The sequence below is a fragment of the Anneissia japonica genome, unplaced genomic scaffold (genome assembly GCF_011630105.1).
Source record: "Anneissia japonica isolate Jap-2015-1 unplaced genomic scaffold, ASM1163010v1 scaffold288108_len519018_cov203, whole genome shotgun sequence".
Lineage (NCBI taxonomy): Eukaryota > Metazoa > Echinodermata > Crinoidea > Comatulida > Comatulidae > Anneissia > Anneissia japonica.
In genome coordinates, this window is record NW_022728501.1 from 31387 (window position 1) to 44989 (window position 13603).

General features: G+C 35.9%; 2 protein-coding genes across 3 annotated transcripts in view; both read left to right on the forward strand.

Annotated features, from left to right (window-relative positions):
• LOC117114199 overlaps positions 1-1911 on the forward strand; it is a 10026-nt gene extending 8115 nt beyond the window's left edge. Inside the window, exon 3 of the mRNA XM_033257790.1 lies at positions 956-1911. Coding sequence (XP_033113681.1) covers positions 956-997 — 42 coding nt within the window. The 3' untranslated portion in view covers positions 998-1911. The remainder of the gene's footprint in view (positions 1-955) is intronic.
• Positions 1912-4982: 3071 nt separating this feature from the next.
• LOC117114195 (protein tilB homolog) overlaps positions 4983-13603 on the forward strand; it is a 10749-nt gene continuing 2128 nt past the window's right edge. The window contains exons 1-14 of one of the 2 annotated variants that reach the window (XM_033257785.1): positions 4983-5113; positions 6454-6582; positions 6733-6826; positions 7409-7482; positions 8111-8188; positions 8983-9079; positions 9806-9881; positions 10369-10479; positions 10961-11058; positions 11316-11384; positions 12055-12147; positions 12242-12319; positions 12649-12784; positions 13435-13530. In XM_033257785.1, coding sequence (XP_033113676.1) covers positions 6573-6582; positions 6733-6826; positions 7409-7482; positions 8111-8188; positions 8983-9079; positions 9806-9881; positions 10369-10479; positions 10961-11058; positions 11316-11384; positions 12055-12147; positions 12242-12319; positions 12649-12784; positions 13435-13530 — 1110 coding nt within the window. In that variant the 5' untranslated portion in view covers positions 4983-5113; positions 6454-6572. Of the gene's footprint in view, positions 5184-6453; positions 6583-6732; positions 6827-7408; positions 7483-8110; positions 8189-8982; positions 9080-9805; positions 9882-10368; positions 10480-10960; positions 11059-11315; positions 11385-12054; positions 12148-12241; positions 12320-12648; positions 12785-13434; positions 13531-13603 lie in introns of both variants that reach the window. The other variant, XM_033257786.1, reaches the window with a different exon arrangement.

The following is a 13603-nucleotide window of genomic DNA, read 5'->3' on the forward strand; positions in this document are numbered from 1 at the left end:
ATTTCCAGCAAGGTTGCCGGGGAAAAATCGAATCTCGAGCGCTGAAAGTACAATTCAAGCATGCCTTATTAAGCTAAGGGATGAAAACTGTTTAGTGCGAGCAGACAGGGGCTGGTACCTCCGACAGGGTGACTGTACCCCGATAGTGGGACTCTTAACTTGCATGGTTTTCTATCAAGTTATCCTTTTTAAATAAAGAATCCCATAATTAACACAAAATTCTATTATTTTTTTGATAACAAATAAACCTCCCCGACAAATTTCATTTTTTTTCCGACCGGGGTGGGGGAGGCTACGCTTCCCCGACGGGGAGATGGACCCCTTGTTGAGGAGCTTGGACCCCTCTTCGGGAAATTCCTGGTGCCGCCCCTGCTCTAAAAGGGGCGTTTATTGAAAGCGGGGCGTTTATTGAAAGCGGGGCGTTTACTCGAATAAATACGGTATTATAATGCCTAATCCTCCACTGCGTTTGGGTTTAATGAGAGTAGTCTGACTGGACAAATTGCCATAATCATCCGACGTAAAGCCTTATTTTCGCTCGTAAAACGAGGACACTTATTTTATTTTATTTACGTGGGAAAAGTTTGCGATTGACTGCGATATTTCTCCCACGTACAAATTGACCAAATGCTAAGACCAAATACAAAGAATTTCTAAAATATATTGTTTAAAATCGGCTTTAGAATTTATTTAGGAAAATCTTCTTTAAGCAAGAATTGAATTCATCATAGACCATAACTTAACATGTTTCTTGAGTCTCTCTCAGCCCTCTCCCAATTGAGGCTGTGCCCTTTTTGCACTTTCGGATAGGCCTATTATTAATATTAGGGCCTATTTACTCAGTATATTTTTATCAAAATTCTGGATACGCCACTGTTTGTTTCACCAAAATTTAGATCAAACAAATCTCAAATAAAATCATTGAATTTAGATCACTATTCCTTTAAACCTTCAGACGTTGCAGCGTATACCAAATTTGAGAGCACTACATTTCTAATATTATTTTGCCTTGTGGAAATCACACCTTCGATGACAACTGATGATTATATAGTGGAAAAATCTATTTCTTCTATGGTTTTATACACAAATAGGCGCCATCCATCGTTTTATTTGGAGATAAACACTTGTCCGGTGGCACCTGTCGAATTTGGTTCATACTTGAGCAATATATGCCTTGGCGCAAACAAAAGCAACGCTCCTACATCAGTCACCACATATTTTCAGAAGGAACAACTTAAAATCAAACTCGCACTACCCAGATTGAAGCAAACGTAAATATAGTTGCCTACACAGCAAATATACAGTATAGTACGTACTGTGTGACGTCACAGCCTAGCTAAACTTTTTCACAATAGGGCGTAGAAAATATCCATCGAACAGCCGCATATTGGAGTGCTGGCATATTGTGCGTCAACCTGATAGATTGCGTCAACCTGATACATTTCGAGTGTGTCATGGTGTGAACCAACATTTTCAACAAGGCGGCATTAATTAAATTTGCCTCTCCATCTGGTGATAAAGACATCTCCGATGGAATAATAGTTCATGATGGTTGTGTTGTTTACGGAAAGTTAATAGTTCATGTTGGTTTTGTTGTTTTTTAAGTTACGAGTTTTTTTTGTGTTATTGTTGGTTTTGCGGGGGAAAATTAAAAAAAATCTTGAAACAGAGAAGTTAGCTGATGAAAGAAAGAACTCTATAACAGGTGTATCTCACATAGCCGAGCAAGCGAGGGGATGAACACGAGACACTGTAGAGATAAAAGCAAAAATTATACTTACACCTACTGATAGAGTAAAGCGATATTTCAGCGATGATTAGGTAAGTAAAGAGCTTTGTTGTCCTTTAAAGCCAGGCTCAGGAGGGAAAATGTTTAGATACGTTGTACAACTGATGTTTTCCAACTCATTGAAAGGGTGTTTGATAAAGAATTCGAAAATTGTTGATAAGATACAGATTAATTATTTAAGCCTTAGAGAAATGAAGCGACGACGAAAGGAAGAAAGAACCTGAAAAATCATGTAATTTAAAATAGAAGATAACTTTTAGCGAGACCCGAAATATTAGTAACATGGTGTGCAGGATATCATCTTTAAATGTTCACTGATCAAAGAAATTCTTGATTATTTTTTATCTATCTAGATTTCAATTGCTGGAAAAATAGTTTTCAAGCAATGATTAGAAAATGGAACCGTACAGGTCATCCCGGCGGCGACGCGCGAACCGATCAGAAAACCATGTTTTTTGTTTTTTTTTGTTTTTGTTTTTTTTTTAAACAAAAACTGACATTTATAAACTGCTCGTACAAAAAAAAACTACATTTTTATTGCTTAAAACTACGATAAGAATCTCTAGCTTACGATCGTAATCTTAGTGTTTAAAATATGGATAATGTAGTCAGTCGGGGTCATACTGCCTGATATATAAGAGAGCGCTGAATCCATGTGAGTATCAGATGGCCATAATGCTTGACATAATGTATAAGTGCCTATAGGGAGAAGTTTTTAATGGACTTCATAAATCTGATTCGTCCGATAAAACTACTGAACCAATCAAATTCATGTTTGGATATACAGTAGAACCCTATATTAAGGGGACACCTTTGGGACCAAAAAAGTGTCCCTGGGGGTGTCCCCTGAATAGGGTACTCCTATTCAGGGGACACTAACCAAAAACACGAAATTGTCCCCTTATGGGGTGTTTGTTGGCATGTTTACAACGATGACATAGGCCTACATTCTATATAATTTTATTTTTATTGAAATAAGTAAAATTTCGGAACTATAATTTATAGCAACAATTTGCATTGCAAATACAATTCATTTATAATATGAAATCAGCATAAATTTAATTAAAACAACAATAGTTTTATATGTTGTAGAAGCGGTTTGGTGCAGCGGGAACGGTATGGGGTCGAGTCGGGGTTTCATTTTCTCCTGTACTGTAGCCTACATTTCGCTTGTGCCCTTGAGCATGCAAGGCACTTTATCTGCATTGCTTCTCCTGTAATCGCCTGTCTTGTCGGGCTTGTATGTAGACACACGCCTGTATGGTACAGTACATGTTTATGCCCTCCCAATTTCATCAAACCATCTCTGCATGGCTTCTCTCCACCCAGGAGTATAAATGGGTACCCGATGGGGTAGCCTACTCCTGCGATGTTTACCAGTAGTAACACTTAAAACATGAGGACCCAATGACCAGGGAAAAAGAAGCGCTTAGTTTATTATATCGACTACAATAAATACAAAGAAAAATCGCTGTATAAATGATATACTGTATTGAGCTTTCTATTGGATGAATGGAGCATGAATAGAGTAACGACTTATAGAATCCTATATGAAAGTACACGAAAAAAAAAACAAAGGAAATGAAATCCCCATGGTTAAGGATCAAAATTGACAAGATTGGTTTACATGAGTAGGCCAACACATCGGTAGGCCTATAACGACGTTTACTCTTATGATTCAGGGGAGAAAGTTTATTCATGCTCAAAAGGTGTTAAAAGTTGAATGAATTTTTCTTACTTTTGAGACTGTTGTAGTTGTTGTGATACAATGTTAAAAAAATTAAGTGTCCGCTTAATATGGGGGGTTATTTGACCATTTGGTACACTCAGAAAGTATCCCCGTCCCCTTTATAGGGGTGTCCCCGCCCCATTAATAGGGGTTCCCTTTAATAGGGTTGGCCGTAGTGTTAAAAGACATATTTCCCCTCATTTCACGGAAAAGTGTCCTCTTAATAGGGGTGTCCCCTGAATAGGGGTGTCCCAAAAGTGGGGTTCTACTGTAATTAAAAGAAAAATAATGCTTTCGAATGGAGTTTAGTCGTGGAGCGTACCGGTATCTATAGTTTTAGCACAATTAAATTTTCTTACAGAATTACTAAGGGAGCCTGGATATGGGTAGGCCTTTTATGGCGAGAAAACTTTTCAGTTAAAGCTGATACCTTAATGAAATATGCAAATTAAATAATTAATTTTTGTGTTTTGTTTTATTCACGTAGTCAGATCCGAAAATCATAACATCCACGACCACCGTGTATGTAATTACGGAACCGTAACCATGGTGGAATGATGCTTGCTTTGTTTTTTGATTGTGAGCGAGGCAGATGTGTATAAGAGACAGGTATAGTACGTACCCAGTAGTAACACTTAAAACATGAGGACCCAATGACCAGGGAAAAAGAAGCGCTTAGTTTATTATATCGACTACAATAAATACAAAGAAAAATCGCTGTATAAATGATATACTGTATTGAGCTTTCTATTGGATGAATGGAGCATGAATAGAGTAACGACTTATAGAATCCTATATGAAAGTACACGAAAAAAAAAACAAAGGAAATGAAATCCCCATGGTTAAGGATCAAAATTGACAAGATTGGTTTACATGAGTAGGCCAACACATCGGTAGGCCTATAACGACGTTTACTCTTATGATTCAGGGGAGAAAGTTTATTCATGCTCAAAAGGTGTTAAAAGTTGAATGAATTTTTCTTACTTTTGAGACTGTTGTAGTTGTTGTGATACAATGTTAAAAAAATTAAGTGTCCGCTTAATATGGGGGGTTATTTGACCATTTGGTACACTCAGAAAGTATCCCCGTCCCCTTTATAGGGGTGTCCCCGCCCCATTAATAGGGGTTCCCTTTAATAGGGTTGGCCGTAGTGTTAAAAGACATATTTCCCCTCATTTCACGGAAAAGTGTCCTCTTAATAGGGGTGTCCCCTGAATAGGGGTGTCCCAAAAGTGGGGTTCTATTGTAATTAAAAGAAAAATAATGCTTTCGAATGGAGTTTAGTCGTGGAGCGTACCGGTATATAGTTTTAGCACAATTAAATTTTCTTACAGAATTACTAAGGGAGCCTGGATATGGGTAGGCCTTTTATGGCGAGAAAACTTTTTAGTTAAAGCTGATACCTTAATGAAATATGCAAATTAAACAATTAATTTTTGTGTTTTGTTTTATTCACGTAGTCAGATCCGAAAATCATAACATCCACGACCACCGTGTATGTAATTACGGAACCGTAACCATGGTGGAATGATGCTTGCTTTGTTTTTTGATTGTGAGCGAGGCTAGATGGGCTGCTGTTGTTAATAATAGTTTTGGTATTTTGTGTTTTTTTTCAGTCATATCTGATTATTACTCTTTAAGCAGAACGTGTGGCATAGCCGCAAGGTTTACTGACATGTTTTTCTCTCTCTTTTAGAGTACTAGGCCTACTTTTAGTTAGGCTAGGCTTAGGCCTAAGACTGGCTAGCCTCCTTCCTACCTCTCGAGCCGGTGGTCCTGCATATGTTGGGCGATTGCTTTAGGCCTAGGCCGCTCCCTCCTGCTTTTTAGACGTAGTCGCCTAGCTTAGGTGGCAGGTGTTGGTAAGAATGTAAACATTAATAAAATTGTATAAGGAAAAAGGCGTACGTTTCCTTGGTTCTAGGCCTAGGCTCCTACATATTTATAAATGTAAAATTTAGCATTAATTAAATTAAAGAAGTTTAATACAAATAAATAATAAGTAAGGCCTCTAGGCATAGGCCTAGCCTATTCTAGGCTAGGCCCATGCTAGGTCAAAATGGCAATAAACCAAAACGGCTGTAACCAAAACAGCAATAAACCAAAACAGCAATAAACCAAAACAGCAATTGTATTAAATACCAAAACAGCAATAGGCATAGGCCTAGACCAAAACGACAAAGGAGCAAAATCAATACCAAGATCAAGCGCTGCTGGGCGCAGTTTATAATTTTCAAATCATCTTGAAATTGGCCCGATCTTCTGTAGGCAAATTGAATATTGCCATGGGCTCTTTTTCCCACTTTTTAAAATGTATATTTATCACATTTTTTTTCTGTATTTTGAATAAAAATACTTGAATACTTGAACATTTTCATATTTATAATTGGTTTTATGTAGGAGCACATTGGAAATAATTTTTACTTCTTAAAGAAAACTTTCACAGGCCATCCTTTCATCATCTTTTATTGTTATATTTGTTTGTCCTGCCTTGTGCGCATTTTATCTTTTTTGTACAGTATTTTGATGATGTGAAATAAACTGAACTGATACATCAAAATAAGTATTTTATTGTCGTTTTCACTTATTGCCATTGCGACTCACTGTATTGCCGTTATGGTCCATTTCTCTTCTTGTAAAAAAGTGTTGCTGTTTTGGTTTATTGCCGTTTTGTCATTGACATTTTGACTTGTTGCTGTTTTGGTTTATTGCCTTTTTGCCTGGAAAGCTCCAGGCCCCCAGTTCTAGATAAGATAGGCCGTTGGCATTAGCCTATAATAGGAGGATCACCTATTAATTTAATTATTAGACCTACCCTCACCTCTGCCTTTCTTACAACAAGCCCCCGTGGTTCCTAATCAGCCTCTTGTTACCTGCTGCTGCATGTAGGCCTAACCATCATTTAAAAAATATTATTGAATCACATTTATTTCAGCCAACAGGCCAGACTGACTTCTTTCTTGTTGTTGACTCTGTTGTGTATGAACCTATCACTACGGTAGGTCCATTTTATGGGCTTTACCTTGTTTTGAGAGGAAGCTGTACATAATCACAATGGTGCAAAGTAAGTTCTAGAAATGTACCTTATACCTTATATTTAATGATGTCACTTAATAATAATAAATTTGCAAGTTAACTATGCAATTTATTAATTAATTACACCAAAACAGTGTATCTACTTAATTTCTGAATTCATTTTTGTGCTTGTTGATAGTCACTGTAGATCTGATCCGGCGTCGGGCTGAGCACAATAACATGGAGTTGTCTACACTGGAAGAAGTTTCATTACATCAGCAAGATATTGAAAAGTAAGATCCCTTATTAATTATAGCCATAAAGCTGTTGTATAACTTAACACCATTAACTTCAAAATAAATCATGAATTTGTTTGTGAAAATAAACGAATGAAATTACCAAGAATACATCAAGAGCAAGGCAGGAGCAGTGCCCAAGGCCAATGGTTTGTTCCACTCAATCTAACAAACAATGATAGATCTAAAAACACAATTATCATTTATTACCTAAAATTTACACATTACACTTCATTGAAAGTGTCTTGAATACAAATGTGTATATTTAACAAGAAGGCACACAGCTTTCCTGGTTAAGTAAAAGACAGCTAAACGTTGAGCAGAGGGAAGAGTGTTCCAGTGTGTAGCTGCTTAACGTTTCCATACTTAGAATGGAAAAAATGCATAAAAAGTAAATATATGTTGGCCATACACTGCGCCACAACTACTGTAGTTACGAGAGTTAGAACTTGGGATGTTTACATTTTTACAGGCAGAGATAGATGAATGCATGTTCAATCTAATGACATCTACATATATTATTAGACCCACAAGAAATACAAACAAAACATAATTATATTTTTTATTGTGCTATTTTAGAATTGAATTACTTGACAAAGTTTGTAGAGAGCTAAAGATTATTTACTTGCAAAGCAACTTAATACCAAAAATAGGTAAGAAATAGTGAACATTTAAAAACTAAGATAGTATAATACATACTCCAAGTATCAAAATACACGCCATTTGTGTCGGGTTCAATATTTCAACATTAATTATGTCATCATTACGAATGGCGATACTTGGAGTATGCATTATACTATCTTATCTGAGATTAATCAGTGGACCTTTCGGTTTTTAAATACTAAGTATGAAAATTATTTTGTACTGAAGTGTATTGATTACTGTTTTAGTTTCTGTTAATGCTTGCGGTACACCACATAGATAACTATGAAAAGAACTGCTGTTGAGAATATCTCAATGTTTTGATTGAGTTGCTTCAGTATTTATCAGAGGAGAATATATGCAGAGAGTCCAATCAAAAAAATATGTTTAAGCACCGCAAGTAATTAACACAATAATTCGCCATGCAAACCTTTAAACAATATATTTTTTTAAGTTTTTTATGTAATTTTGACACATAGCTCCACAAGAGGGAAAGCCTTTAGGAGCAAGGATCTTCAGAATAAAAGGTAGTTTAACAACTGCTGAACAGTCCTTCACTAGGCTTTAACTTCCTGTATTGTAAGATGAAGTAAGATGAATATCTAATTTATTTATTTTTTTTGAATTTCTGATTCATAGAAAATGTGAAACGCTTGAAGAAATTGGAATATCTCAACCTTGCTTTGAACAACATTGAAAGGATAGAAAATCTTGAGGGTAAGTAGAGGCAAACTGTGGGCATGATGTAAGTATAGAGTTGCACTGAAATGTTAAAAAGCAGAATCATGCAAAATGTATGGTATGATGATTTTTGCACAGATTAAGATTGTTTGAAGGACTATATAGAGATTCAGCAAATTACAATTACCTCAATCTAATGTAATTAGTTTTAAATAGAAATTGATGCATTGTAAAACTGTGAATAGAGACAGGTTCTTTTAGATTTTACCACAGTAGGAACTCATATCTTTTTGGTTTTATACGATTATAAATTTGATGTACAGTCACCAGTGGAAAAGCAATGATTTGTTTCCACCAAAAATTTGTAGTAATTCCCAATGCTGGAAGAAGCTAAATATTCCTCAGATTGTGTTTGGGCATTAGGCACCCTTTGAAATCTATGTTACCAAGAAATTTAGTTTTATCACAACAGAGTGGATAATAATAATAATATTATTGAGATTTTTACCGCACCTTTTGCCAAGGGATACATGGTGCTGGTGATATTGTTATTATTACCGCTGGTCATCAGATCCATAATCAAACCAGCACAAGTGCAACCTCCACAGACTAATACTTGCAATGCCACATCATCCTACCATCCTAATTCTGTGTCCTGAGGCGAACGTAAGTAAAGTGCCTTTCCCAAGGACACAAGCAATGCAACGAGCATCGGTCTCCAACTCCCAATCTCAATATCAGAAGTCCAACACCTTACACGCTGCACTACATGCTGGATGTTGTGAAAGCAAGGGAAACAAATTTAAAGTTGCTTTTTTTTTAAATTGCAGGTTGCGAATCATTGAAGAAATTAGACCTGACAGTTAACTTTGTCGGGGAGCTAACAAGCATTGAATGTCTGAAGCAGAACTATAATTTGGAGGAATTGTAAGTGATCATACTCTACTAGTACTAAAAATATGTTTGATCTGATTTGGAGGGGGTTTTTTTTAATCAGAGTACAGTGTACCCTCCAATTCAAAGCCCCTCTTATTCAAGACCACTTTTTCAAAGAACCAAATACCAATCTTCAATCTTATTAACTAAGCTAACCCTCTATGTAGAGACCGAACTCGGAGACCACCACAAGTTTTTAGGTCCCATTGGCTATGTTCTCACACGGCAGCTAACGGTTAGCAGGATCCGGATCCTGCTAACCGTTAGCTGCCGTGCGTCCATGCAAGAAAATCCCGATCCGGAGAAAGAAACTGGAAATTGTAAATGCGTACGTGTGATTGGTTGATGATAGAAACGCCCTCAACTTGCTAACCGATAGCGCTTGCTAACCGTTAGCGCTTGCTAACCGTTAGCGTATCCAGATACCGCTAATGGTTAGCGCTAACCGATCGGGCGTTCTCACGCATGTGCTAACGGTTAGCGCTAACGGTTAGCTCCCGATCAGGATACTAGGGCTCTCGTGAGAACCAGACTTAAGTGGTTTCAATTTGGAGGGCGAATTGTATATGTGTGAAGGTAATTGATAAATATAGGTGATAACTGCAATGGTATTTATAGTACAATAAAATGATGGTGACCTTGAAAAAGATGGGAGCCTAAACTTTTGGTACCTGTTTGCTAATTGTTATTACACCTTCACCAATTATTTCCTTTCAGGTTCTTGACTGGCAACCCCTGTGTTGATTTTGATGGTTATCAGGAATATGTGATTGCAACTCTTCCACAACTTAAGGTATTATTCTTCGGTCAAGCAGTATCTCTGATGATATGTATTTGGGGAATCTGTGTCCCCACTGGCAATATTGCAAATGTCTTTAGCAAGATAAATTTGAAATTGTTGACATGTCACTCTGTAACCTCTATTTAAAGTCTTGGCCCCACCACTGATTACATCTTGTTTTGCCAGTTCCATGTAAAGTCGGTCATTAATTGGTAGTTACAATATTAGAATTTATTACAAAGGTCTTTGATAATCATAGTGTTTGGACAATGCCATGGTGTTAACAATCTGTAGATCAAATCAAAGCTGGATTTGCCCCTATTTTTTGCACATTATTTTTACAGTTTATTGCATAATCAGTCATTAAGAACTTGTAGAATTTATTCCTAAGCTGAAAATATGGATTGTGCCATAGCGAATTTGTTTGTGAAAATCAGCAGTTTATTGTAGAATTATGCATCAAACAAATTTACAATTTATTTCAAATTGGCTATTGTAGCGTTTGGATGGTGCCGTTGTAGAGAAGTCTGCAAGAATCAAAGCTGTCCAAGATTTGCCCAGAGTCAGGGCCAACATCATCCAGCAGCAGAAGGAATACCATATAAGAAGGGTAATTATATTTCTTTACAAGTTTCTTCACAATTTTAAATTATTTTACATCCAACAGCAAGTTCACTTGCTAATTACAGCAGTGATCTTATATGTATTAACTAAATCTCATTGTGAGGCTTAGAGAGTAGAGATGTTTTTAATTGTGAAAAAAATGCATCCTGGTGGCTGATGGGATTTGAACACATTCTTGATGATGACATAATTAATGTTGAAATATTGAATCCCGACACGATGGCGTGCATTTCGATACTTGGAGTATGCAATTGTATTATACTATTTTATTTGAGATTAATCAGTGGACCTTTTGGTAACCCTGGAATTGTAAGGAAAACACCTTAACCACCAAGCTGCAGTTTGTATTTTATTTCTTCAAAGGCCATCATAACAGTTTACAATTCAAATCAAGTTAACTTAAAAAAAGTGTGTGTTATGATTACAACTGTTATACCACCTGTACTTTTAACGATTGTTTTATTCAGGAAAGAGAAAAGAAAGAAGAGGAGGAAAAAGAAGCTAGTAAATTAAATAAGAAACCAGGTTTTGATGGCAGATGGTACACTGATGTAAATTCACATAGGTAACTTAATAAAACTTGAATGTAACATTAATTTTTCATATATTATGGCAACATAAACAGACAATACTCTATTGCTTGTGAAGGGTAATAATCTAATCCATGATTTTGAAACCAAGGGAACAGAAATAGAGCAGTTTCTGAATGTGATTTGCTTGTTTAAAAGAGAGGAATGTCCCTGTTACTAGTGTATGCCATTGTTTAATTGTATCAGTGATCTTGTTCAAGTTAATATTTTTTAAACATTTTCTGTTGTACAGTGGAGTACAAGATATGAAAGAGGAGGAAGATGGGTTAGATGATGACAAAGATGATGAAGAAAATAGCAAGTAAGTATGATACATTTTGGTATCTAGCATCATGTATTTACCTGTAATGCTTTTATCAGCGAAGTCTCTTTATGAAACTTAGGGAGAGGGGTTGTTTTTAGTCATGACGAAAAGAAAAATATTTGGACCCAGGACCCCGCGATTAGAGGATAAGCATCTTAACATGTTGGCTGCCAGGGATGAGTATACTCATCCCACAGGGTGTTGCTGAGTGTGCCAGGGACGAATATACTCGTCAAAATTGGGGTAACATTCTAGTGTTTATTACTTCCTTGTTATACATTGTAGAACCAAAGACTTAACGGCTGGTAGTTCAGGGAAGATACTCCTAGACGATAACTTACAAATGACGCATGTACGTAAATCAACCCATGCATAGTTGCACTTGGCGTAGTCAATAAAAAGTGCTGTCACAGTGCCACCGACAAGTTTACTCGTCCTCTAATATTTTCGCGCCACTTTATTAGACACATCATTTTGACTAGGTAAAATTTCAAAAAAGTATGTTTGTACATGTAAACATGTTTTGGCACACAGGAAGGAACCTTAAAAAAAAGATCTGGCAGTCAACATGTTAACTACTTAGTTATTCAACTCCACATTGTATTGTGATTTAGAATAATTTCATGAGCATAAATCACTTGGAGTAAGAGTTTATTTTGTTGTACAGATTTTGGGAAGAAAAAGTTGGATTTACTCCAGAGTCTCGGAAAGCAGTTCATGAACACGTCCGGAAACAACGGGAAAAAGAAGACATTAAGAGGTAATGATTATAATTTTTTCACAAAAAAAGATTTTCTGCACCTTTGATTGAATTGTACTGCTGGAGATTTATTTATTCTTAACTTCTTTTCTAGAAATGGCCCTGAACCAAAGAAACGTGTTGTGCGTTTAGTTGGAGATGATGGCAGAATATTAAACGTGAACGAAGCAAAGTAATTGCATTTTGTCTTTATTTGTACTTATAACAGGCACACACAACCAGAATGTTTCTTTTCTCACATGAAAATTGTATTTTGATTTTTAATTATGCTCATATTATAGGTCAACATTAAGCATCAACATTAAAATTTAACACTGTCAGTATATTTTAAGTGGTATCAAAAGTATTTTAGCATTATTAGAATGTTATTGACTAGACTTTTTTCTATATTAGCACTATTTTAGTAGTATTAATATGTGTATTTGATTGTAATTTTAGAATTGACTTTACAACATAGGGCATTGACATATGTGTACACTGTATGTGTATTTCTATTTTTAGATTGGATTTCACATTAACAGATAGTGAAGATGGCAGTTCGTTGCTTCTTGATGTTGCATGTTTTAAACACCTTGATACATCACTAATGGATACTGATGTCCAACCAAACTATGTAAAGGTCATTGTTAAAGGAAAGGTACAATCCACAGGTTGATATGTAAAAAGAAATTAGTATGATAAAGGCTCTGTCCATGCTATAAAGTTGTGTGACAAATATGGACATGATGATGTTATATGTACAGTATGGCCAACTCACAGGTATTTGTCACATAAACCTTTATAGTGTGGACACTCAGAGCGCTAGGGAGGATTTGTTACATGTGCCCTCGGTCTTCCATATACTGGATGCTTCCATCAGGTAGGCTATGCCCCCTGTGAATGTTACTGGTAGATTTGTCTACAAGTCCTTAATAGAACAAGGAATTCTTATTATTATATCATATCATTTATTTTGCCTTAGCATAACATACAATACAAAAACATAACATATAATACAAAAACACACATTATATTAGACCTCTGTGTAAATAATATGCACTTTCATGAGTTAATTTCTCTTGTTATTTGTTTTGCTGTATTTTGAAGTTGAGCATATGGAATTAAGTCAAATCAAAAGTATATTTCTGTTAAATTGTTTAAATTGTATCATATTTTTATGTACAGTCTTGTAATATTCAATCACACACCTTGGTTTTTGTTCATGTTTCAAAAGAGGAATATATAACCATCCCCATCAAGATATGAACTACAGACTTGTATGATAATTGTGCAATTTTTATATTTTAGGTTTTGCAACTTGTTTTATCAGAGGAAGTTAAACCAGATTCCAGTTCAGCTAAAAGGTCACAAACTACAGGTCACCTCCTTATAGAGATGCCAAAGGTAGGATCATAAATAGGACAAAGATAGGAAAATTCAAAGATAAACACAGAAGGAAGCTCATCCAGTTTATTAC